The sequence below is a fragment of the Balaenoptera borealis genome, assembly GCF_965194805.1.
Source record: "Balaenoptera borealis genome assembly, chromosome: 20".
Lineage (NCBI taxonomy): Eukaryota > Metazoa > Chordata > Mammalia > Artiodactyla > Balaenopteridae > Balaenoptera > Balaenoptera borealis.
In genome coordinates, this window is record NC_138879.1 from 6,503,639 (window position 1) to 6,529,390 (window position 25,752).

The window sequence follows — 25,752 nt, forward strand, 5'->3', positions numbered from 1 at the left end:
TGCCCAATACACAGGTCTAATGAAAGTAGTAGATAATAAGTCCTAACACAGGTCTTCAAACCGGATCTGAAATAAAACCTAGCAAAGCCAAGGTGGGGTTTGGACCGGAGGATAGAGGAGGTAGGGAGCGGTGGAGGGAGGTGGCCCATTGCTTTCTGGGAGCCGCGCTGTTAATCTAGGGAGAGACGCAGCGATGGAAAGGGCGAACGCCTGTATCATTCTTGACCCGTTGCAGACACCGTACCCAGCTTCCTCTGGGGGAGGGTTTAACTGACCGGAAGCGGAAGTCTGGTTCTTTTCCGTTCTCCTCGCTTCTGGCTGCTCGCGGTGAGTGTTTCTCGGGCCCTACGTGGGGAGTGGGGGATAATCCGTAGTAATCCACGGCCGGGTGACGTCTGGGGACCCCGGGCCTGGATCAGAGGTGCGGGGGGAGGAGGATGGAGTGCGATGGGGCCGGCATTTCGGGGGTGCGGGGAGGGGAAGCGGGGTAGCCGCCGGTTCCTGCGTCCCATGGACGCTGACGCTTGTTTTCCCGCAGGTTCCGGCCGCGCTCTCCGCACCTCGTCGCCATGGTGAGTACGACCCCTGCCCGGGGCCTTTCCGGGGTTGCGGGGCGAGGGGCGAGGGCAGGGGCGCCTGTGCGAGGGTCTCCGGAGCCCCGAGAGGGGCTGGTGGGCTCGGCCATTCCCGGAAAAGCGTGTTTCTATAGTTGATTCTTTTTGCTTTGTGTTGCAGCCTCGCAAAATTGAGGAAATCAAGGACTTTCTGCTCACAGCCAGACGAAAGGACGCCAAATGTAAGTGAGGGTCTAGACGAGCGAGGGGAAAGGGTCGCGCGGGCGCGGGCCGGGCGGCTGTTTAAGCCTGTGCGTGCTGTCGAGGAGCAGTGGTTTTAGCGGGTCTCGCGTAAGAGAAGCTGGTTGGCCAGTGTGTTCTCTTCCTTAGCTAACCGTGGACGTTTAAGAAACGTCCTAAGGTGTTTTGTTCGTGTGTGTCCTCCTGTATATGGTAGGTGCTCTGAACGGAACCCGTACTGGGTGAAAATCTGGAAATGCGCGTGTCATAAACCCCGACTTAGTGCTGCATGTTAAGCTCTGGGCTGAGAACAGGCCCTGCTCACAAGGAACTAAGTCATTTCCCTTCTACGTGTGCTGGTGTCCTAGCTTGTAAACGAAGGGAAAAGTAATTGATGCATCAAAAACATAAAACAGCGAGTTTTTGAGGGACGTGTGCCAGCCCCAGCTGCCAGCGTGTTGTCTCTACACTGTGGGAGGGAGTTCTGCGGGTGTGCCTTTGTTGTAGTTGAAGGAGGTTTGGGGAGCTTGTGCTTTATACTAGATCTTGAACTGCTTTAACCCGGAGTCATCTTTTTTGTGCTGCTCCTTATAGCTTTCTTTCCCTCCCAGATTTGTGCTAAAGAGAAAATCGGGTAACTCGTGAAAGTGGAGTACTCTCGGGCTGACTTACTTTAAGGTGGGCTAAGGCACCAGCCGTCTCTGACGCCCTGTGTCAGTGGTAGGGTGAAGCAGTGGCATGCAGGAGAGCTTTTTAGGGAGTTCACGGGGCTCCAGGAAGAGTCATGTTTGTGTCCCCTTTACCTGAAACAGCTTGTTGCCTTTGATCCCCTGGTGCCGTGTGAACTGGTGACCACCTGTGGGAACAGGTAGCATCTGGTGGGAATGTCTGTCCTGCCGGGTGGTGGGGACCGCGGGTGACAGTGCGCTTGTGTTTTTGTATATACTGTGGTGCACAAAGGAAATGTGTCAGGTCAGCCTTAGTCCAGGCCAGGGAATTTGCTGTCACTGCCTGGGTTCAGATCCCAGCTCTACCAGCAGCTAGCTGTCCTTAGCAAGGTAAACACAACCCCACTGTTTCCCTTCTGTTGAAGAGGGGTTGATGACATCTGTCTCCTAGGATTGGTGCAAGGATCAGATCAGACGATCTGTTAGAGACTTTAGCACCTTGAGCAAGTGACACCAAATCCATCAGATTGCTTTGCATTTGAATTCTGTTTGGGAGCTTGATTTTAGACAGTGACCTGTGAGAGCAGGGGTCACGTTCCCCTGGATATGATAGGGTGCCCAGTGAGTGTTTTTTGAATAAACCTTTAAATTTTTCTTTATAGTTTTAATTGTAAAATAAAAATAAAATTTTTGGTGTGCAGCTTACTGGCTTTGAGTACGTTCACATTGTAGTGCAACCATCCTTTTCCAGAAATTTTCATCTTGCAAAACTGAAACTCTGTAACCCATTAAAACAATAGGTGTCCATTCTCTCCCTCCAAGCCCTGGCCACCACCATTCTACTTTGTCTCTATCAATTTGACTCTTCTAGGTGCCTCATGTAAGTGAAATCATCTGGTATTTGTCCTTTCATGACTGGCTTATTACTTCATTTAGCATGATACCTTCAAAATTCATCCATGTAGGAGAATTTGTCAGGATTTCCTCCTTAAAACTAAATAATCCATTGTGTGGACATGCCACATTTTGTTTATCCATCCATCCATGGACATTTGGGTGGTTTCTGCCTTTGGCTCTTGTGAATAATGTTGCTGTGAACGTTGTACAAATATCTCTTGTTGCTGCTTTCTGTAATTTTGAGTATATTCCTGTAAGTAGAATTGCTGCATCATATGATGTTGAATAAACATTTTTAAGAGATGCATCTGCCTTATCTTGCGAGGGTTCAGTTAGTTTATAGATGTACAGCAGCTACTAGGGACGACGCAGTATACTTAGCTTTGGGAGGAATGTTAAGATAGCAGAATAGGTTGGTTTGAGTAAATATCCATGTGCCTGATTTATTAAAACCTGAGCCAAGGCAGCCAGTGCCTTGGGCAGGGCCACAGAGCTTCTGCTTCCTGTGACATGTTCTACCGCTTTAGCAGTTATCGGCAGAGATGGAGCTGTGGGTTGAGTCCAAGTTAACTGTGCTGTAGAAGTCGGAACGAGGAACTTGACGAAGCGGATGTCTTCCTGCCGCCAGAATAGGTGCCGGCCTCATAGAAATGCATTGACGCTTGTACATAACCAGACTGTTTGCTAAATTTCAAACCTTGCACTGTTGAATTTTGAGCACACTTGGGGCTCTTTATTGTCTGAGCTGTGTTCCTCAGATAGAATTTTAAAGCAATAAAGAGCCCAGAAAATGTGTTCTGCTCAAATTTGAGGAAAAGCTTCAGTACGTGCTCATCATGGCGGGGGCGGTCCTGAAGGAAGAGCCTCCGCATCGCCCCCGATGGCATCTCATATGCAGAGTTATTTCTAGAAGGGTGGTGGAAAGTTCTTGATCTCAGCAGATAATCCATCTCCTTACTTTATGAACTACTTTCATCCCTTAAAAAAATAATAATACTAATAAGATGGACACAGGACTTTCTAGGATGTGTTCAGTGTACCAGATACTACCTGTGTTTTAAATATAAACATTAAGCTCCAGGTACTTGAGTATTAATGTAAGGGAAATGAAGATTTCTGACATTATTTTTAAATACTGAGCTCAGAGGAGGCTGGGGGGGGGTCTTGTTTTCTGTTTCAACAGAGTGACAGTGGAGGGAGGCAGGCACAGCTGTCACACGTGCCACTTCCTGCAGAACTATAAAACAGGTGGACTTTGCGCCCTCTCTTTTCTGTGATACAATTTAATTGTTAATTCTGGTCTCTGATAGCGGTCAAGATCAAGAAAAATAAGGATAATGTGAAGTTTAAAGTTCGATGTAGCAGGTACCTGTACACCTTGGTCATCACAGACAAAGAGAAGGCAGAGAAGCTGAAGCAGTCCCTGCCCCCAGGTGAGTGAGGCGGAAACCCCGGGGAGGGGGAACAACCCGGAATGTGGAGGGTCCCTGTGTCACCATCTTGTTTCTTGACTTGTCCCCAGAATGAGGAAAGTCCATTCTGTGGTTTGTCTGAGTATCTGCTCTTGCTGTGGGTGTAGTGCAAGGAACATGCGTGGTTCTCAGAGGTTAGATCCCATACCAGAAATCGCTTCCGTGGCCAGAGGAAAGTTTGTTTCACCCGCTTCAGTGCTTTCCTAATGCAGCATCATAACAGCTGATGCTTATTCTGTGTCACTCATTTCATCCTCACCACAGCCCTACAAGGTAGGTAGGTGCGGGTATATTGATGACCCCCATTTTTATAGGTTGAGAGACTTATTAAATGCAACAGGCCATGCGCATAGGTTAAAGCATAGGGGCCTGTCCTGGTGGTGGAAGGCTCAAAAGGGCAGCTGGGAGGAAACTGCCCCAGGAGCCCAGAGGGGGTTCTAAAGGCTGCTTCTTCACAGTGAGAAGTCAGCCAGCACCACTTGCCTTTGTAAGACTAACTGGAACATCTTTAGAAAGGCTGAGAGAGGGAACGTTTTTATTATCAAACACTAACTGTTGATGTTTTAAGCAAAACCATCCTGGTGGGCTTAATTTCTGAGCTTTGCGAGCCCTCTTTAGCTTAAGTACAAAATCCAGACAAGCAGTAGTAACTCAAATAAAATGAATAATCTTCTGAATGGCTTACTTTTGGTGTCTCTTTTCCTCTAGGTTTGGCAGTGAAGGAGCTGAAATGAATCACGCACACCGATTTGAACTGTATTAAAATTTTTTTAGTTCTCAAAATGGCCTTTGTCTTTGAGGATGGGGGGTGTGGGTGTTACTTGGAATGGCTTCTGGTGGGAATAGGATGGGGGTCCTGGTGGCTCCCTTGTTGCATCCCTAATCTTGGGCTGTGATCCCAGCGGACAAATAGAGCCATCTTTTTTTTTTTTTTTTTTTAAGCCTAAGTTTGAAAATAAGTAGATGGAAATAGGCAGTTAAAAGAGCCAATTATTGGTGGAAGTGAAGCCAGTCTGCACTCATGAGATGTAAACGTCATTTAGGTAAAACAAGCTCCGTGGTCATGAAAATGATAGTTAAAAGGAGGAGTTGATTAGCCTTCTTGGAAATGGCAGTAAATGAAGCCGTCTCTTCCTCAGAAGGTGGTGGCGCTTTTGTGTCTGCCATGTTGAAATATTCCTTTCTTTCTTTCTTTCTTTCTTTCTTTCTTTATTTATTTATGGCTGTGTTGGGTCTTCGTTTCTGTGCAAGGGCTTTCTCTAGTTGCGGCAAGCGGGGGCCACTCACTATCGCGGCCTCTCTTGTTGCGGAGCACAGGCTCCAGACGCGCAGGCTCAGTAATTGTGGCTCACGGGCCCAGCTGCTCCACGGCATGTGGGATCTTCCCAGACCAGAGCTCGAACCCGTGTCCCCTGCATTGGCAGGCAGATTCTCAACCACTGCGCCACCAGGGAAGCCCTGAAATGTTCCTTGATGTGGAGGTGGATGTGTGATTCCCTCCCCTCCCTTGACTAAGACACTTGTGTTCTCAGGCACAGGAATGAAAATTCACTCTTGTGTTTCCTAAGTGCTACTCAGGATTAAGTGGAGCTCGGGAGTGGTACTTGGTGCCATGAGATGAACGCAAATGAGAGGACGGTTTAGATGAGGGGCTCTGAGAAGAAGCCTATGAGCTAAGCATGGAGATGAGTGGATGTTAGCCCAGCGAAAGGAACCCCTGGAACCCAAAGACCCGGTGTGAAACCCAGTTGACATTTAAAGGGAGGAGCCAGAGATCTGACCCCGGACCTTGAGGCAGTGCAGTGGTGGGTGTGAGGATAGGACATGCTGCTCAGGTGTGTGAAGGCCCAGATCCCCACGTAAGGGGTGTAGGTCCCAGCCAGGCCTGGCTCCTTGGGGATTCAGTCCTGCTTCCACTACTTGCTGACTTGAATGATCTTGAGAAACTACCTCCGCTCCCCCTGCGCCAGTTACCAATCCCGGGGAGGACTCCAAACAGGAGACAGTCAAGCACAGATGGGGCAAGACTTAGAAGGCAGAATCGCCTTCAGCAGTGGCCGTCGGTCCCCTGTGGCCAGCGAGTGCACAGTGGCAGGGCAGTTCGCTTGCATGCACCCCTCCTGCCTCATGGAAGGACCCCCATCCCTTCCCCACAGAGAGCAGTATAGAGGGCCAAGTGTTTTAGGAGGCACACATTTTTAAGCAGGGAAAGTCATTGAGCTTGAAATAAGGAAAGTTTCCACACCGGTGACAATGACGAGCCCAGCACAGGTCCTGTGGGCTCATTACCCTCTGGCCAGGAAGTATTCCCCAGCCCGAGGACCAGCCTCAGGCAGCTGAGTGGGGGTCGCCAGGGTGCTTTCCAGCACTCAGTTGCCATCAGGTTATGGCAATACCCGTTTCAGTGGTTTCAGAGTCCAGTGAGCTACAATCGAGGTTAGGGTCTTTCTTGGCACGGATGTGCAGGTGCACCACGAGGTGGCGCCAAACTACGGCAAATGAGAGCCCACGGCCAGACCTTCCCGGGCCGCGGGAAGAGAAGGTCTGGCCGTGGTTTACACTGAGATCTACGCCCAAGTAGCCAAGTGCCTGAGATCGTTTGTAGGCTTTTTTCTATAAGAGTTCGAGGCATGTGAGGTCCTTTTTCAATCTAGTCCTGAAGAGTTCGGGTTTTGTTTCCTCCGGCACAGGGGTCCTCGGGTGCTCAGTGGTTGGCGACAGACCTAGATGGGGTGCCTTCAGCGGCTCCCAGTCTTGCCCGCCCTTTCATTGGTCCAGCTTCCCAGGAAGAGGGCGGGTTTACCACTTGGGCTCCCTTTGTCCCAGCACATTTTGCAGAGACCAGCCCCAGTTCCTAGGATACAAACCCCGCAGGCATTTGTCTAGAGAAGGCGTCCTTTCAGGCTGTGGTTCTCAGCCCCGGCCTGTGCCTGCCAGTCATTTAGGGCACTTTTTAAAAGTTTGCTGAGGCCAGGGCTGATTCCAGAGATTCTGTGTAAGTTGGTTTAATGCATCGGTCTGTGTTCAAGCCCTCTGGTGCCCAGGGCCGACACTGCCTTGCTGAGGTCAGCCGGTCAGCTTGGGTGAGCTGGTTCCCGCCACGCCAGATGAACGGGGAGCTGCGTGGGCAAGAGGGCTCTTCGACCCCCTTAACGAGGCCCTGGGAGGTCTCACGTTTCTCTTCTGCTTCTCTGCTTCACTGGCGTCCTGTCTAGGTCAGCAGGCCTCCGGGGAAGCAGCTAGAAAGGTCACTGTCTAGCTGGGTGCAGACCGGCCCAGCAGGTTTGTGTGTTCCAGGCTGCACCCCGTGGCTGCGGCGATGGCCCTGAGGGTGGGCTTGTGCAGTCAGCGTCTTCAAGTGTGGGCTGTGGGCCCGTCCTTCCCCCCCCCCTGCCCCCCCCCATTCTGTTTCTGGGCCCAGCCCCAGCTCCAGCAAAGTCGATGCTCAGGGTTCACTCCATGCCCTCCCCCTCCCTTCTCCCCTAAGGCACTTGCAGTTCGCAGTAGAGACTCTAATCTTCCTAGAGGAATGCCAAATCCTCCTAACTTCCGGGTCATTGTGGCGGGGATCTGCAGCTGCAGCCAGAGCTGTTGACAAGGGGGGGGCGGGGGAGGGGAACGTGTATGTGGCACCAGGCGGTGCCTATCCCGGAGGTCCCGGGGCTGCGTGGGGGCTGCGTGGTCACGCTGGTTATCGGCGCCACCAAGGGCCCTACGAAACCGCTTCAGGTCCGTCTTCCTCAGCTACCAACACGGCCGGTTCAAGACCAAGACCCTGACCAGGGCCTCTGGGGCCATGTGTGGTCTGGCCCGGGCCTACCTTGACAACTTCTTTCTCTCTCTTTTTAAAAATACCTTTATTTTGGGAAATTCCCTGGCAGTCCAGTGGTTAGGACTCAGAGCTTTCACTGCCAGGGGCCGGGTTTGATCCCTGGTTGGAGAATAAAAATATATATATATTTTTTTTTTTTAAAGTAAGGCTGAGATATAATTTACAGTGAAATTCACCCTTCTTGGTATGCAGTTCTCTGTACTTTGACAAACATGTACAGTTGTGTAACCAACCCTGCAATCCAGAGAGAATATTCCCACCACCCCAAAGTTCCCTCTTGCACCCCAGCCCCTGGCAGCCTGCCACTGATCTGTTTCTGTCGGTGCAGTGTGCCAGTCTCTCCTTCTTGCCACTCCCCTCACTCCGGGGTTTGCATTTACTGATTCCACTCCGTCCCCTGTGGACCTTGGTCCCTGACCTCACAGTGTACTGTCCCCCTGCTCCGGATCCATCCTCCCCCAGGACGCTGGGAGTTAACCCCTCCTCATCCTTCAGCTCTCACCTCACGCGTCGTTCTTCAGGAAATGTCCCACCCTCCCAAGACTCTGTCCCGATTCACACACCGACACCGGGCTCTTGAAAGCACTTTGGCGTGGGGGGGGGGGGGGGCGGGGGGCGCTGGGCGGGGCTGGGGTTGTAGTTAATCACTGTGTGGGATAAAGGCTGCCTCCCCTCACCTATTAAACTTTCCATGCAGGCAGGAACGTGTGTTTTTCTCATCACTGTATTCCCTAGAACGGAGAAGGTGCTCAATCAAAATCTGTTGAATTAATGAAAGGAAACCCCGATGACAGGAACGGTGCTCTCCAGCTTCTGTGCCTCAGCTTTGGGCCTGCGCAGATCGGACGGCCGCAGTCAGGCTCAGGGAACCTTGACCCGGACCGCGACCTCCCGGAGGAGGGAGAGGTCTCGACCACAGAACAGGACTCCCATCTCCCAGCCCTGGATCCCTGATAGGGGAAGGGGCGTGTGTGGTCTCTCCCCCTCTAGCAGCCACGCTGGAGTTTCACCCGCATCCACCCCGTTCCCCAAGCCAGAAACCTAGAAGTTTCTCCCAGGTCTCTTTTCTCACCGGTGTCTCTACCCCCTCGCTACCACCTCTCAGACTGTCTGCAACTCAAGCCTGATCCCTTCAGGACCCCTTAACCGCCCCACACCCACCTCACCGACCTCAGGCGGCCCTTTACCCTGCCCTGGACCTTGTCCCAAGCCTTCCCCCTCCTTCCAGCCCCGCGCGTCCCGCAGTCACGACACGCTGTTCGGGTCGCAGGACGGCGCGTCCCTCCGCGAGGCTCTGTCGGATCCGGGACTGCCCCCACCGCATCCCCCGCATCCTGACGCGCTGACCCTGCTCTGCTTTCCTCCAGAACATCGCTAACCTAGCACGCTGTCCGTCTTCACGTGGGCACTGCTACCACCTGCCGCTCAACTGCGATCGCCTCCCAGCCAGAGCTTCCATCCTCTTTTGTTCACGGACAGAACAGTGCCTGGCACGTAGTAGGCGCTCAGTAAACTTGTGTTCTCGACGGTTCTGGCGTCTCCCTGGGATGTCCGGCCCTTCCTGGCACTGCAAGTGCTCCCTCCCCTCCCCTCAGGACAATTCCAGGGTCTCTCCCCAGGGGACCCGCCCGGTCCCGCCCCGTCCCGCCGGCTGGTAAGAATCAGCTGCTTCTCTTAATCCCCGGGGCTTTCCAGGAGGCACCCGTTAGTTGTTTGGGCAGATGGGCTGGGCGCTCCCGGGGCAGGACCATGTCTTTGAACCCACGTGGCTTACAGAGTGAATGCTCAATCACGGTTGAGAGTGAATTCGGAACTAGTGACCCAGGACTGGGTCCCTTCCTTCCCCAATCAGTCAGTTCGCTACCCTCTAAGAGCGCTAGGAACGGCCGGCCTCGCCTCTCACGCCGTGACTGCCCGCGGCACTCAAAGACCCCCTACATGCTTGCTTTGATGATAAGTGACCAGAAGCCCGGGGACCTAGACAGTGCTGTTCAGAGACAGATTCAGAAGCCTTCTGGGGGCTGTTTCCACTGCTCCTTCCGCCTCTCTCGCCCGTGGGGCCAGGACAGATTCCAGACCAAAAACACGCTTCAGGCTCTTCGGCGTGACCCCTTGCAGCCGGAGGGTGAGCACAGGGCGAGGAGCACCCCCAACCACGGAGGGGGCGGGGCGGGCGCGCGCGCTCAGGGGGCGGGGCCTAGTCCGGGGCGGGGCCCGGGGCGGGGCCCGGGGCGGGCGGGCGCGCGTCCCGGGCCGGGCGGCGGGCGGCGGGCGGCGGCCGCAGCGGGCGGGCGCACTCCGGCAGAGCCATGCTGGCGGCGCGCGTGGAGTATATCGCGCCCTGGTGGGTGGCGTGGCTGCACCGCGTCCCGCACGTCGGCTTGCGCCTGCAGCCGGTGGACAGCACCTTCAGGCCCCGCGATGAGAGTTACCAGGAGGTGAGTCCGCGCCGCCCCCGACCCGGCGCCCCAAGTCCCCGCGCCACCCCTTCCGCCCTCCCAGCCCGCCGCTCTCCACAGGCGTCCAGACCCCGCCCCCCCCTCTCCCCGCAGCCTCTTCGCCCCTCTCCCCTTTCGCCGCGAGTCCTTGGCCCACGGCCCTCCCGTCTGGGAACCTCATGGGCCGGGACAACTGGAAAGATGGGAGTTAAGCCGGCCGAGGGACACGGGGGGGAAGGGCGCAGAGGCTGCCTGCGGGGGGGCGGGGAGGCCGAGCGCCGAGGGGGAGGGCAGCGCCGCGGGCGTAGGGGCATTTGTGCCCGTACCCGGGGATTCCGCCGCGCCGGCTGCGGCGATGCTGAGGAGCGCCCCGCCGTTTTCCTCCTGCGGTTACACGACGCGCGCTCTCTGGGAGAAGTTTGGGCAGAAACTGACCGGAGTCTCCCGGTTCGTCTCCGCAGCAACCCTCCTCCCCAGCCCCTGCTTGCAGCGTGGAAGCCGCTGCCAGCACCTCTACTTGGGCCCCCCTGGAAGGCGACAGAGCTGGGGGAGAGGGGTGTGGACCCTCAGCTACGTGTGGATATTTGGGGGAAGGAAGGTGGCCCCCATCAGCCCCATCTCACACCGGCGCACCCTCCTTCTCTGTACAGACACACCTTCTAGGCCCTGGATTCCTGGGGTCTTAGCGGCTTGGCCAGCCACTCGCCTCATCCCTGCAATTCTCCTCGCCTTGCCCTGCTCTGCTGGCCTCCGCGGTTTCTGCACCCCTGGGGAGAAGGGGTGCTCGCCAGGCTTCCCCGCCCAGACGAACTGCGGAATCTCCCAGCCTTCCCAGGTGTGGCCCAGCCCCCTCCAGCCCCTGTGGCCAGGCTGAGTAGTTTTCTCAGCTTGGGGCAAAGATTCCAGGGCCTGGAAGTCCAAGATGGGGCCCATTTGTTCAGCACTAAGCGCCCGTCTCAGGACTTTGACCCCCGGCGGCCTCTGCCTGCGTGTCAGGCTCTCCGCGGTCTCCCGGTGTGAGGCCAGCCAGGGCAGAGCGGGGCCTCCGGGGAGGCTGAGCAGGGAGTCGGCTGTTCACCTCTCCGCTGCCAGGACTCTCTCCTGCAGGGCGCCGGGGATCCTGATCCAGTAGGGGGTGCAGGGCGCCAGCGACAGGGAGTCTAATAATAACCCCGAGTGTCCCCGTCACCCTCGGGCCCCAGGCAGATGGTGCCTGCCCTTCCAGAAGGAGGAGAGAATCAGGACCCCTTCCTGCTCTTAGGCAGGGATCCGTCTCCCGGTTTGGCTTCCCCAGTTCGTTTCCTTCCCTGTCCCCAAGCCCTGCCTGGGGAAGGCAGTTCCCTGAGAATGTAGCCACCTGGGGAGAGCTCCAGGGAATCTTCCGCTCCCGATGAATGCATGAAAAGAGGCGGATATGATTTCAGAGACAGCTGTGTTGCTTGCGTACTGTGTGTGTGTCCGACCCCACGTCCGTGTGTCCCAAACCCCGCGTCCCAGATCCTGCCCCTGGGGTCTCCAACCATAGCTTTCCCCTTTCCCCTGGAGGAAAAGTAAACTCTCGGCCTGGGTGGAGAGGACCTTGGTGTGTGGGGAGGGGTGGTAGGGCACTCCCCCCGCCAGAGACAGCTCCCGTCTGGCCAGCAGCTGTGGTTGGCAGGGCCTGAGTCTGGGCCACCCCCCTCGGTCCCCTGGAGAGGTGGCAGACGAGCCAGAGGGACCCACTCACAGCCCCTGCCCCTCTCCTCCCCGGGTTCAGACCCTGGCACACTGCTGGCATCCCCAGGGCCGCCTAACACCCAGCCCCACCCCTACCCTCCATGTCCTGCTTAGGCCGCCTGAGGGCTCTGAGTGGGAGATGAGTCTGGTGAGCCTGGATGGGAAGTCTGGCTCTGGGTATTTATTTAAGGCGGCTCCTATTTTGGTAAGTTCCCCTGTTGTCTGACCGTGGGTCTCTCCTGGACGTCCCCATCTTCGTCCCCTTCCTCCTGAGCGGCGATCACCGCCCGAGTCAGGGCACCACGTCAGTTAACGCCCTGGATTGGACACTTTCTGCTGTCAGTCATCTCAGTACTCAGCACACTTGCCTGGGGAGAAGCCCAGTGCCAGGCGGGTGGGCGGGGGGGGGGGGCAGAGAGGTCACGTGATAACCAAGGCCTTCTAGGCCCAGCGCTACAGCAGCTGAGTAGCTGGGACGGGGTCTGTGCTATCCAGCTATCTGTGTTGGAATCCCAGTTTTGTCACTTGCTGTGTGACCATGGGAGGTGTCTGTACCTCTCTGAGCCTCACTTTCCTCCTCTGCAAGTATTAAATGAGATGTCCCTTGAAACATGCTTAGTACGTAGAGGGTCCTATAGCACGTGATAGGACCCAGTGACGCAAATCATTACGCAGACCGGGAGACTCCTTGAGGTTCAGAAACGTGTCCAAGTACAATAACCCATGGAGAACACAGACGGAAGATCTGTGTCTACACAGATCAGGAAGGACTGAAAGACTCATGCAGAGGGGGCTTCAGCTCATGCCCCAAATGTCCACCAAGTGAACAGTACCGTCCTGTGGTACTGTGTGTGTGTGTGTGTGTGTGTGTGTGTGTGTGTGTGTGTACACAAAGATTAAGTGGAACTGGGAACAGGCAGTGCGTCCTGGAAAGCTCCGGGGTGGGGACAAGCCGTGCAGGGGATCTGGAAGGCAAGGAGGTCTAGGAGTGAAAAGCAGGTCGCCTGGTGACTGGGACATCCTGAGCAAAGTCAGTTCCCAGAACTTCCTTGAGGAAGCAGAGCTCCCAGTCACTTTCTGGGGTCTTGGGGAGCCATGGAAACCCCCTGATGGCTGTCCTTCCATCCCTCCCTGCCAGTGGACTTGACCCTGAGTCCTCGCTCAGGCTACCTGGGCTCCATCCACCAGGCTCTTGGGGAGGTCGTGCCCGGTCTGTCTGCAGAGGCAGGTGAGGCGAGCCCCAGGTGGAGGAGGGCGCCCCGGCCCCGCTGGGCCCCCAGCCCCATCCAGGGAAGCAGCCCAGACCTCTCAGCCTGAGTCTGCTGACCTCTACCCGGGGAGAAGGAGTGGAGATGGAGCGGATCCCTGCTTCAAAGGGCTACTAAAGGGACCCGATCAGTTAGTGGGTGTAAAGCATGTGGCCAGCGCCCGGCACTTCCTAAGTTGTCACAAGCCCTGCTTGGCAAGGAGGAAGCCCCAGCTGGCCAGGTGCCCATTGGACAGAGTTGGGGACAACAGAAAGGGCCCCTGGCACTGCCCCCAGCAGTGACTCCCAGAACAAGCCACTTCAGTTTCCTCCTTCAGTTGCCACCGTCACCACGCACCCACCTCCCTGGAGAGGTGGGAGACCAGACACTGAGGGTCTACTGTCCTTGAGAGGTCTGGAAGCTCCAAAATGCTGCGCAAAGGTTGACTGTTGCTTCTGCCGATGTGCAGGAGCCTCCTGTGTGCTCCCTGTTCCGTCTTTCCTAGTCCCACATCCATAGCCCAGCCGTTCTCTTGGGACGCGCATGAGGAAGTAGAGGAGACACTCTTAATTTTTTACACGGAGGCACGGATTTCCGTGTGTTGACCTTAGGTGGTTCCGCTCATAGACTCCCCAGAGAGTCCCAAGTGTGTGTCCTTAGGCCGGGGGAGGCGGCGGGGGAGGGGCTAGACCCAGAACTATAGGGCTCCCCCAACTTGGGGGGCAGTCCTCAGGAGGAGAGGCCAGGCCGGGAGGCCCGCCGGCAGGATTTGAGAGGAGCTGAGCTTGGGAAGAGGAAGCCGCCTTCGCCCAGTCTGAGCCCTGAGTCACAGTCAGCGGGACAGTCACGCTGCCCCCTGCCCCCAGGGGTGGAGGGACTTCACCCTTATCCAGTCACTGCCTCTCCCTCCAGCTCCTCGCCCCCTGGCCTCACCCCTAGGCTGGCTCACTCTCTGTCTCCTGGGGTCTCGGGGCGAGGGGCGCTCGGGCTGTTGCCCACTCCCACCACCCCAGTGCAGGAGCCCCTCGGGGTGCAGCTGCAGCCTCGGCGTTCCCAGAATGCCAGTCGGTCACTGCTGCCCCCAGCTCGGGTCCTGGGTTTGTGCTCTGGTTTCTCATCACAGACTGACAAACCAGAGCTAATGGAAGTCACTGCGATGAGGGGAGAGGCCCGAGCCCTGACACGGGGGCTAGGGGCCGGGTGCTGGGCGGGACGGCGCAGTGGTGGCCACAGGAGATGACCTGGAAAGCTCCTTTCTCGGCTCTGTCGGAGCAGGAGGCCGTGTGAGCAGAGCTCCTGGCTTCCTCTGGACGGGAGGTCCTCCCTGTAACGCCCTCCCCCCACCCAGGCACATGGGGGCCTGCAGTGTTAATTAGGGGCTGGAAAATAATTGCCCGTTGGCCGGTGGCCGGTGACATCAAGGTAGCCGTGGGAGATGGCTCTCCAGGCTCCTCTTCCCTCCCCCCTCCAACTCCTCCTTCCTCTAACCCTAACCCTAACCCCTCTGCCCCTGCCCTCGTGCTCCCAGCGCCCGAGGAAAGTTCTGGAGGGGAACTGCTAACAAAAGGGCCTCCACATTTGGGTTTCCCAGACAGGGCCTCCCCAGGGCTGGGCTGCATCAAGGGTAATCGAACTGAGGCCAGACGCCCAGCTTGGGGAGCCCCCCCCCCCCGCCCCCCGGCCTCGGAATCCCAGGGCCCTGCACACGAGACGGGGCTTGCAGGAGGTCAGGAGGCCGGAGTGGGCTGTAAGGCGTGAAACGGGGGAGCCAGGGCAGGGGCTCGGGGGGTGGGGACGGGCTGTGGTTTGGAGAGATTGAAAGGGCGCCAACCCAAGTCGAGATTACTTCCTGGAGGTCCTTCCTTGGTGGATGGGGACCCATGATAGAGTCAGTGGGTTTTCCTGTTTGGGGGGAGATTGAGGGTGAGGCTGTCCAGGGCAGCTGGGAGGAAGTCTGGCGGTTAACCAGTCTCTAATCTATACAAAAGCTTTATCCAGCTTTTTGTTACTTTCTTTTTAATTAGGATTAACTTATAGGGAAGTGCACATCCTTAAGTGTACACCTCAATACGTGTGTGTGTGTGTGTGTGTGTGTGTGTGTGTGTGTGTGTGTGTGTGTGTGTTGTGTGAGTGTGTGTGACACCATCCCAGTCAAAGTGTATTCCTGACCCCCCAGGAGGCTCCATCCCACTTGATTCCCTCCCAAAGGTAGTTACTATTCGGACCTCTGTCACTACAGATGAGTTTCTCTGACTTCGCATCTTACGTCAGTTAAACCACACAGTCTCTGCTGTCATCTGGCTTGTTTCCTCCACCATTACATCTGTGAGATTCTCCCGTATCACTGGCTGTCGCCGCAGTTTACTTTTCATAACTGCGTCGTATTCCATTGTGTGGCTCCAATCCCTGTTATCTATCTGATCTCTTGTTGGTAGACATTTAAGTTGTTTCTGGTGTTTGGCTATTACCGCAGTGTTAGGCTGCTGTGAACATTCGTGCATGTATCTTGTGGGGGACATGAGCCCTCCTTTCTGCCAGGTGAGTATCCAGGAGTGGGGTCGCTGGCTCTTGGGGTATATGCACACTGCACAGTGGTTTGCAACTTGTGAAGGGGGTCCTGGGCTTTAGCAGAGGGGCCTCAGGCCTGCGAGGGGGTGGCCAGGACAAAGCTTGGCATTTACGTCCACCCGCAGCCAGGGGTGCTCTGTATATCAGCGCTCTGCTAAGCGAGTCTGAAGAAAAGGTTTAGCTACTATAAACAGTTTGAGAAAGTCTGTTGATACTAATCAGTGCTTCCCCAACTTCAACGAGATACAGATCTCTTGGGATCATCTCTTGGTGCAGTTCTGATTCACTGGGTCCAGGGTGGGGCTTGAGATGCTGCAGTTCTGCATTTCAGAAGATGTCAATGCCGCAGGGTTGGTGAACTTCACTTTGAATAGCAAGGCTCCAAACCCCCATCCTTGCCTTCTTCCCCTTGGCCTGGGGCTACAGGGCCTCCAGTGAGGGGCATGGGCTGGGGGCCGGCTAGTGGCAGCTTCTTCCACCGTCTCACCAGGCCAGCCTCCTGGCACAGTCCATGGGACAGGCCCAGTGGCCCTGGCCCGGGAGCCCCAGCGCCTGCCACCCAGGAGGACTTCCGCAGGGGGGGTGTGGTCAGGTCCACTGGGCCTTCCCAGCTACCTGGAGGAGGAGGGCTTACGACCCATGCTGCTGAGTCGGTGGTCGGAGAGCAAGTTCCTGGCAGTACCTAAGACATATTTATCCCAGGTGGAGGTGAAAGCCACACTTCGTCACATCCACCCTGAGCCACCTCTCCTGTCCTCTTCTGGGCTGTCCCCACTGCTTTGGCCATTTGTCCGTGAGGCTCAGAAACCTGTTGGTCCAGGTGACCAGCAGAGCAGGTCAAGTCAGGGGTCCGCAGGCCGGCCCAAGCCCTCACGGGCCTGAGCGGCTGAGTGGGCTCAGCAGATACCCTCTCCCCTGTGAGGCTCTGCCCACCCCCCTCCAAGACGACCCCGGGCCTCGGGACTGCAGACCCCAGCCTCTGTGTTCAGGGTTGTCCCCTGGTGTGCGCATGCTCCTGCCTGAGTCTTGTCTCCCCCTTAGACCAGAAGGGTCCCAGTGTCTCCCCGACTCTGCCGATCACCCTGCCCCGACAGCCCAGACTGGAGCGCTGGGGGCTCTGGGCTGGGAACGACTCGGGGCACGTGGGCAGCGGGGCGAGGCTGTCAGCTCAGGAGCCTGACTTAGAGCCAGGCCCAGCCCTGGCGGGCAGCCAGCAGTCCTGGTGCCATCTGGTGTCCATCTGGCTGAATCAGGAGATTGGAAGGCAAGGAGTGGGGGGCTCTGGGCCTCCTGACAGATAGCGGCTCCTTCTGTAGGACCCTGGGTTGCTCGGCGGACCTGAGACGGCATTTCCTCCCCCCTTCAGAATTCTGGGCTTTGCTGCCACAATTGGCATCTGGGGGTCACCGTCCCTTTCAAGATGTGATGAGAGGGATGCCCCAGGTGCATCTCCTGACGTCTCCCCCCTCCCCCAGCGCAGAGTTGGCCTCTGGTTGAGGATGTACCCCGATACCTGGAACGAGGCTCGGTGGGGCAGATCCGCCAGGGCATCCCTTCCCTGCCTGCGACAGGCCCCACTCAGCTTCTGAGACACCCCGCCCAGTCCCGTGTCCTCCAGGAGGCCTTGGATGCTCTGATCCCATGGACGTCCGTCTCCTTGTCTCCCTCGGTCACACAGAGCACTGCCCACAGACCTCACTGTCCAGGGATGATTCCTGCCTTGTCTCTTGAGCAGCTCAGAGCATCCATCATCAGACAGGGCCTGGTCCACACCTGCATCCAGGTGTGTAAGCCCCGGACCTGGGGGCCAGGCTTGAGCCGCTCCTCCTAACGCCACTTGTCTCGTGTCCTCCCCCACCCACACCTAAGCTCCTCTGCCCCCCGCTCCCCACCCAGCCCGAGGACAGGGCGCTTCCCAACACCGCTGCCACCCATGGGAGCGAGTGCTGACCCCAGGCCTCTCCCTCCTCAGTCGCTGCTCTTCCTGGGGCTGGTGGCCGCTGTCGGGCTGGGCCTGAACCTCGTCTTCCTCGCGGCTTACCTGGTGTGCGTGTGCTGCTCCCTGCAGACCAGTGCGGTGCAGACCAAGCGTCGCCACCCCTGCTGCATCACCTGGACGGCCGTGGTGGCTGGGCTCGTCTGCTGGTGAGTGTCCCTCCGCGCCGGGCCCGGCGTGTGCGGCTCGGGTGGGGTGGGGGGGTCTCCGTGTGAGGCTGCGAGGCGGACACAGCGGAAGAAAAGTGGGCCTGACCATCTGGGTCTTGCCAGTGGTCAGCCTGATGACCAGGACACCCCTTCCTCGCCCTCCACTTCCCGCACCCCCCCCACCCCGCCGCTGGCAAACCCCAAGTGGCTCATCAACTGTCTGGCCACGTTCTCCTGCCTGAGCTCCGGGTACCCGGATGGGAGGGCCTGTCTCCAGGGTGAAAGCTGTGCCTTTTCTCGCCGAACAGTGGGAATCAGATGCCCTGGATGGCGAGGGGAGGTTCCCGAGCAACCCTAGCCCCTGCCCCGGGGCGGGCCTCTCCAGCCTGGCAGCGAGCTCCCTGAGCAGTTGACCAGCGACGTCTCTGCTCTCTGCGTCCTGTCCCCTCCCAGCGGCCGCCCGGGGTCTGCGATCAAAGTCTGACTCCAGTCCGGATCAATGCCATCTTCTCACAAGATCAATAGCTCTTAGCGCCATCAGCTGGGTCTTCTTTGCTTCGGATGGTGAAGTGAGGCTTTCTAACTTTGTGTCAGAGCCACGCTGCCCAGGCCATGTACACACACACACACACACACACACACACACACACACACACACACACACACACACACACACACACGGGCCTTGTGTTCACCAGTTCTATTTGTCTTGTTTTTGTATCTACAGAGGTTTTTCCAAAAGCCCCAGTTCCTCCTGAAACGCTCCAGGGGGTGGTCCCGCTCAAGGGGTGGAATGCCTCGTGGCTAATTGTCCATTGTATCCAAGAACCCACAGCACTGTCTCGGCAGCAGGACAAGAGGCAGATGGGGCTCATCCCTAGCGGCTCACCTCATCCCCAGGGCTGTCTTCTCCGTTAGATCACGTTCAAGGTCCTGTCCTGCCTGCAGTAGTCAGGAGCGTCTAAGCCAAAAGATAGGCAAGAACTCAAAACAGCTTTGCAGGGGTGACAAAGCACCAAGCACGTGGAAGGGGACCAGGGCTGGGTGAGACATGCGGCCGGGGCTTAAATCATAAACTTAAAGGAGAGAGATTGAGCCACGGTCACAAGTTCAAAGACAAGTATGACTCCCAGCAGAAAGGAGCCTCGTGCAAAGTACCTGGTAGTAAACAGCCCCCTCCTGAGAGTAAGGTGTGCAGGGCGGGCAAGGAGAGACAGGATGGAGACGCCAAAGAAACCAGCAGTGCTTTTGCTACTCAGGCGGCCCTCTCTCCTACGAACTCAGATTTTTCTGAAAAAAATACTGCAGATGACAGAAGAATACTTTGGAACAGTAAGAATGACTTCGGGAGGTCAATTCCCATAAGTAATCATTACCTGCCGCTTAAGGAAGACTCAAAACGGGAGTGTATGTGGCACAGCTCCTTCTTCAGAATTCTCCAGGCTACCTGTGCCAGGCACGAGGGAGCCGGCGATAAGAAAAACAGCCACCAGTTCTGCCTTCTTGTAGCTCTTGGTCTGTTGGGAGAGACAGAGGATCGTATGCTTGTCTGATTTGAGTACTTATGAATTAAAGGGTAATTTTGGAGGCAAGACATAGGCGTGAAGTCGGATGGCCCACTCGAGTCGGGCGTTAACTGGGTGACAAGGGCACCAAGACCCACGGGATGAGAAGGCGTGAACTAGGCAAAGGTGGGGGCAGGCTGGGAGGAGATACTTCCATGCAGAGGGAATTGGAGTGTGTGCAAAGGCCCTGTGGTGGGGGGGAGAGGGGGAGCAAAGCTTTTTGTTTTTAACTTATGTTATTGAAGTATAGTTGATTTACAATGTTGTATTAATTTCTGCCGTACGACAAAGTGATTCAGTTATTCTTTTTCATATTCTTTTCCATTATGGTTTATCCCAGGATATTGAATAGAGTTCCCTGTGCTACACAGTTGGACCTTGTTGTTTATCCATTCTGTATATAATACTTTGCATCTGCTAACCCCAAGCTCCCAATCCATCCTTCCCCCACCCCGCCTCACCCTTGGCAACCGCAAGTCTGTTCTCTGTGAGTCTGTTTCTGTTTCGTAGATAAGTTCATTTGTGTCATAGTTTAGATTATTCCACATATAAGTGATATCATATGGTATTTGTCTTTCTCTGTCTGACTTACTTCAGTTAGTATGATAATCTCTAGGTCCATCCATGTTGCTGCCAACGGCATTATTTCATTCTATTTTATGGCTGAGTAATATTCCATTGTGTATATGTACCACATCTTCTTTATCCATTCATCTGTCGATGGACATTTAGGTTGTTTCTGTGTCTGGACTATTGTGAATAGTGCTGCTATGAACATAGGGATGCATGTGTCTTTTTGAATTATAGTTTTGTCCGGGAATATGCCCAGGAGTGGGATGCACAAAGCTTTTAAGGCACTGAGAGAAGCCAGTGTGGCTGGAGCAGAGGGGCGGGCGAGGGGGCTGGGGTAGGGGTGCAGCAGGGTGGGGGTATCAGCAGTAAGTGCAGCGGAGGTCCACAGTTACCTTCACTGGAGCTGTGCCCACATTGGAGCCCAGTTGGAGTGAGTTGAGGGAGACAAGCGGGGAAGGGGGTCAACAAAAGCAGAAGGAGAAGGGATACGAGGTGAGGTTGGGGGGATTAGGAGGGGGAGGTCTTGCTGAGCTCTGACAGCAAGGATCCCGGAGAAGAGGGGAGATTCAATCCGTAGAAGAAAGAATGAACAAGGCAAAAGCGATATGAGGAGAGCTCCCGTTGCTCCTCTCTTTGGGGGGAACAGTGGTTTAATATTTGAGAGAGTGGTGCTGTTATACCAGAGAGGGGGCAGAACCACAAACTTGTCTCAGAAGACCAGGTGCAATTATACAGCCCCTCCTGAGCCATCATTTCCGATAAATCCATAGACTATGAGAAGACGCAAAAGTAGAATCCTCCGTCGTTGAAAACAGGGAAAGGGAGATTTAAAAGGATGGGAGAGCATTGGCTTGAGGCCGAGTCCCCAGAAAACACTGGATCATGACACAGAGAACCAGCAGAGAAAGTTAGAAACACAAGGAGCAAACGAAAGGTATTTTTCAGAACATACTGAAATTTAAAAGATGGAGTGACTAAATAGAAGCTCATGGAAATACAATACGTTTAATGTATGAATATTTCTGCATTTGATCAAGGTCCTCCCAGTCTCCCTGCGGATGCTGTATTTACAGATTGTGTGGTGGTGCGGTTAAGTGGATTCAAAGCTGGTTGAACAGTTCTGGTTGAATGCAAAGAATACTGATTTACTCATGAGTTCACCAAACTGTAGCTGGTGCGTGCATGCGTGCGTGCGTCAGACACGTGAAGCAGATAGGAACCTTGTTTTAAAAGGCACATTCTCAGACCATACTGGTAACAAATGGGTGCGGTGTGCCCCCCCACCCCCACCTGCGCTTTTAACAGGTGATTCTGTCCTGTGGTCCATGGACCACTTCCTGAGAAACCCTGAATTAGGGGTCAAGGGCACCCTGGAAGGAGGTTTCTATAACAGTCTCCCAGGGGATTCCATCCCAGGTCCTGCCCTGTTGAAAGAAAAAGGGTAAGCGTTTGCACACGTGCCTTCATCTTTCCCCCTTGCAAAATCAGCGTTTTGGATGAAAACTCAAGGAAGCTGTTTAATGAATCTTGAGAGGACCGCCAATGGTGTGAGTCAGATAAAGTATGATCAGTGACAGAGGCAAAACTTCGGATGATTTGTTCAGGCTGGAATGTTGGGCTAAAACCAACTAGATGAAATTTCACAGGGATGGATTTAAAGTTCCGCTTTTGTTTAAAACAAACAAAAAGCAATATGGCAATAGAGGAAGAAGGGACGCCTGGGCTTAGCGGCAGTTCCTGGGGAGAAATCCAGGGATATTAATGGACCACAAGGTCAGTGACAGGGAGGGAGGACCCCAGGGCATTAGCCCCCAGTGCTCGGAGCTGGAGGGACCAGCTGGGCTTGGGTGCTTCACTCAGAGGCCACGTTTAAGGGTGACATGGACTGATTAGAGAGAGTTGAACGAGAGGATGGTGTAGACCGGGGTCTGGAGGACACATCTGACTCGTAGAGCAGAAAAGGGGTGACACGGAGCCCCATTCAGATGTCTGACAGGGTGCCTTGCAGAACTGGAGGCTTATTCCAGTCTGGCCCCGAGGACAGCCAGGAACCAGCAGGTACGTGATTGAAGGTGGTAGGCTTCAGCTCAACCTAACTCAACCTAACAAGGGACTTTCTAGAAGCCGGAACTTTTCAGTAGGACAGATGCCTCTTGGGTGGTGTGGGGAAGTGGAGGGGAAAGGATAGAGAATGGAGGGGGCACCCCCAGCCCTTGGAGGGTTTGGGAGAGGTGAGTGTGATTTCATGAGACCTCAGTGGTCCCCAAGCCCACGTGTGTCAGAGTCACCTGGGGAGCTGGCAAAGGTACAAGTTCCTGAGCCCCTCCCAGACCTACTGTAGCATCAAAATCCCTAGGGCCCGGCCAGCAATCTTCCACCCTTCAGAGCCCCGGGACTGGAGAACAGGAGTATTTTCTTGTTGGCTGAATGAAATGTGCTTCAGAGCTAGTTGGCCAGGCCAGAGACCGCTGCCCCAGAACCTTCCTCCCTCCCCCGGCCAGCCCACCTGCCAGAACTCTAGACCACCCCCTCTCCCCTACCCCCAGGAAAGAATTCCTCAGCTAAAGTCAAAAACCTGCTCTCATGGATGTTTAAAGGCGCTTTCATCATAATTGCCAAAGCCTAGAAGCGACCGAGAAGTCCTTCAGTAGGTGAATGGCTAAATTGTGTTCATCCAAACAATGGAGTATTATTCAGCGCTTAAAAAAAGAAAAATGAGCTATCAAGCCATGAAAAAACATGGAGGAATCTTAAATACATATTACTAAGTGAAAGAAGCCCGTCTGAAAAGGCTACATACTGTATGATTCCAACCATATGACATTCTGGAAAAGGCAAAACTATGGAGACAGTAAAAAGATCAGTGGTTGGCATGAGGGATGAGGGAGGGATGGACGGGCAGAGCACAGAGGATTTTAAGGGCAGTGAAATTACTCTGTATGATACTGTAATGGCGGATACATTTGTCCAAACCCATAAGATTGTATTACGACACCAAGAGTGACCCTAATGTAAACTGTGGACTTTGGGTGATAATGATGTGTCCATGTAGGTTCATCAGTTGTAACAATTGTCCCATTCTGGCGGGGACTGTTGATGGTTGGGGAGGTGGTCTGGGCATGTGAGGCGCCACAGGGTATATGGGAAATTGCTGTACTTTCCATTCAATTTCATTGTGAAGTCAAAACGGCGCTAAAAAATAGTATACTAACAAAGTTTCTCCTCTGGGTGTCACCTCTAACTTTGGGGTCTTGCCCCTAGTGCTGCGGTGGGCGTTGGTTTCTATGGAAACAGCGAGGTCAACGACGGGGTGTACCAGCTGATCTACTCCCTGCACAATGCCAACCACACCTTCTCTGGGATCGATGTGCTGGTAAGGTCGCGGGCAGCCGGTGAGGTCAGCGTGGTGGGAACGAGAGCCCCAGTCAGAGCCCAGCCAGCTCGGCTCCAAGGGGGCCGGACTCCCCTTGGGGGGCTGCCAGGTGGTCCCGCCAGGAGCCAACCGGCAATTTCTGCTCCCCAGGCTGGGGGGCGGGGGGCGCGGCAGGGGTAGGAGTGAGGACCGAAGGAGAAAGGCTGCGGGGTCCTGGGGGGCAGGACGGCTGTGGGACCAAAGCCCGTCCATCTTCGGCAGAGCTGAGCAGTGTGCCATTTGTTCAAGAGGCCCCTGAATGTGGGAAGTCAGCCCCGCGGTGTTTTCTGTGTTCCCTTTCAGTGCTGGGTGTAGAGTATGGTGGGTGGCATCCAGGAGATGTCAACACTCTTCAGAAACAAGTGAAGAGCCCCAAACCCCGCAAGGTGTCCTCCGGGCTCTGGATTCCATGCTCCGTGACTCCAGCTGGGGGCTAAGGGTGAAGGATGTGCTGGGCTGGCCAGAGGAGAGGTAGGAGTTTTCGCCCAAGGAAGAGGTCCACTTGCTGAGCCTCGAGGGCGGGGAGAGTCAGGGTCTTCAACAAAAGGTAGCCCATGGCCCCCAGTGCTTGTCACTTTCTCTCTGGAAGCGCTGGCTCTTTCCAGCTGATTTCCCAACAGCCCCTGGTGCCCTAGGAGCCAGGCGCCAGGGCAGTTTTCAGAAATGCCAGTCCTGTCCCCCATCACCTCTGGGCCAGTTCCGCAGTAGAGGGGTGACCTCAGCAAATGAGCAGTTGTGTCAGGCAGCCTCAGCCACACAATCCAGCCCCGGCCGGAGCCTGTGGGCTTCATCCCCGTGCCGCTGGAGGAGGATTCGACCTCATTGCCCCTCCTCTCCCTTAAGCTCCTCTCAGGCCTTAATCCCCCAGCCCGGCTCCTCCCAGGAGGGACTCCCTTAAAGAGACAGCTGTGCTGTTCCTTGGGGGTACGGCTGGGTGCTGGGTGCCATGGCTCTGGCCTCAGAGAAAGTCCTTCTGGGGAGCCGAGGGTCACACGCCAGAGCAGGGGCCCAGCTCTCCTGCTGAGCTCATCCAACCACCCCCTGTGTCGACTGGGACCCATCCCTGGGGACTGAGAGCTGTCTGGACACTGGGCTGGAGCAGCTCTAATGGGGCGAGGATGGGGCGGCTGGGATGGGGGAGCTGAGAGGCCGAACGCCACCTGACCAGCACTGGGTGGGGCCTGGGTATGACCTGCCCTGGGGAGAGCTCACTCCCTGGGGACCCCCGCCCTCCCCTCTGCCCTGGTGGGGAAGGGGCTCCACCCACCAGCACCAGAACCACTGGAGGAAGAGCCAGCCCCTGAAGGAGAATCCCTTCCCCGGGAAGCCCCAGAGCCATGACCTTCACTGGCTGACTTGTGACCATTGTAAGGAATGACCCGTGACTCCCCAGGGCTGAGGAAGAAAGTCCCAGAGCCGTCCTGATGGGAAGATTCAAGTTTTTCATGTCCTTATCCCCCGTAGATGAGCTGGGCCTGAGACCCCCAGGCTGGGCCCGTCCACCCCAGCTGAGAGCTCCCCAGGGCCAGGGGTGGACATTCTGCAGCAGACCCCAGGTCTCTAAATGCCCCCGTGTTCCTGAAGGGAAGGGTTCCGTGTGTCTCTGACGGTCAGCCCCTCATCTTCTCTCCACCATTTCTGAAAAGTGAAGGCAGGCGTCCCAGGCTCTGGTGATGGTCCAGCCGGCCAGGAGCTGCTTGGGTCCTGATGGCCACCTCCTGTGTTGACCTGCGTCCTTGGCTGGGCCTGTGGGGCTGGTTTGGGCCTCGGGTGGGCACGCAACACTCCCAGTCCCGAGGGCTCCAGGGGAGGCAGCAGATCTTAGAGGGCTCCCCATATTGGAGGGGTGAAGGCCAAATATCAGATAAATGATGTTAGATGAGATAATGCCCATGAAAGTGCCTGGTAATCTACAAAAAACGCTCCACATTGGGAGAGGGGAACCTATGCTAATGGTGCCATTATTATAATTACTGTAATTGTGTATATTACTGTAATCACCACGAAAGAGAGAGGAGGCTTGGATTGGGGGGCGGCGGCACTCGAGAGACAAGTCAGGCGACTAAGACCTGGGCCAGAGCCAGGTGGGCCCTCCCAGGCTCCCAGACCAGAAGCCCCAGGCACTGCGCCCTTCCTCCCTGAGGGAGCCCTGTGCCTCCGTGGGCGGCGGCAGGGTCCTGGATCAGCTGCACACTCTGATTTGGGGGGTCACAAAGGGTCATTTGGGAGTGCCAGGTGGGTCCTTTCTCTGGATCCAGCGCCCCCCATCTGGGCCCCAGTGACTCACTCAGGGCATGTTGCACACCTCTAACCCACTGGCGTCTCAGCTTAAAACCAGGGCCTTGGGCTCTACAGCCCCCGGGAGCTCAGCTGGCTCGAGTTTGAGCCACGTGTTCTGGGGGCCACTGAGGCTCCTGGGGGTTCT

General features: G+C 55.9%; 2 protein-coding genes across 7 annotated transcripts in view; both read left to right on the plus strand.

The window, feature by feature from the left end:
* Nucleotides 1-231: 231 nt before the first annotated feature.
* On the plus strand, nucleotides 232-4,614 carry RPL38 (ribosomal protein L38). 3 transcript variants are annotated; one of them, XM_082371336.1, is made up of 5 exons: nucleotides 232-327; nucleotides 539-572; nucleotides 736-796; nucleotides 3,670-3,792; nucleotides 3,882-4,614. In XM_082371336.1, the coding sequence occupies exons 2-5, from the start codon at nucleotides 570-572 to the stop codon at nucleotides 3,884-3,886; spliced, it is 192 nt and encodes a 63-aa protein (XP_082227462.1). In that variant the 5' UTR covers nucleotides 232-327; nucleotides 539-569; the 3' UTR covers nucleotides 3,887-4,614. The 3 variants fall into 3 exon arrangements, with proteins under 3 accessions (XP_082227462.1, XP_082227460.1, XP_082227461.1); XM_082371334.1 differs by having other exon boundaries at nucleotides 234-327; nucleotides 4,540-4,614; XM_082371335.1 differs by lacking the exon at nucleotides 232-327 and adding an exon at nucleotides 350-421 and having other exon boundaries at nucleotides 4,540-4,614.
* A 5,309-nt stretch (nucleotides 4,615-9,923) lies between these two features.
* The window catches only part of TTYH2 (tweety family member 2), a 38,656-nt gene continuing 22,827 nt past the window's right edge, over nucleotides 9,924-25,752 (plus strand). For 2 of the 4 annotated variants that reach the window (XM_082372510.1, XM_082372509.1), the window contains exons 1-3: nucleotides 9,924-10,101; nucleotides 17,605-17,777; nucleotides 23,177-23,288. In XM_082372510.1, coding sequence (XP_082228636.1) covers nucleotides 9,973-10,101; nucleotides 17,605-17,777; nucleotides 23,177-23,288 — 414 coding nt within the window. In that variant the 5' untranslated portion in view covers nucleotides 9,924-9,972. The remainder of the gene's footprint in view (nucleotides 10,102-17,604; nucleotides 17,778-23,176; nucleotides 23,289-25,752) is intronic. The other 2 variants (XM_082372512.1, XM_082372511.1) reach the window with 2 other exon arrangements.

Bases quoted from the DNA above. Each gene is read 5' to 3' on its own strand.
- RPL38 (XM_082371334.1), top strand. The intron at 797-3,669 runs GTAAGTGAGGGT...GGTCTCTGATAG, and splicing joins CAGACGAAAGGACGCCAAAT to CGGTCAAGATCAAGAAAAAT. The intron at 3,793-4,539 runs GTGAGTGAGGCG...CTTTTCCTCTAG, and splicing joins GAAGCAGTCCCTGCCCCCAG to GTTTGGCAGTGAAGGAGCTG.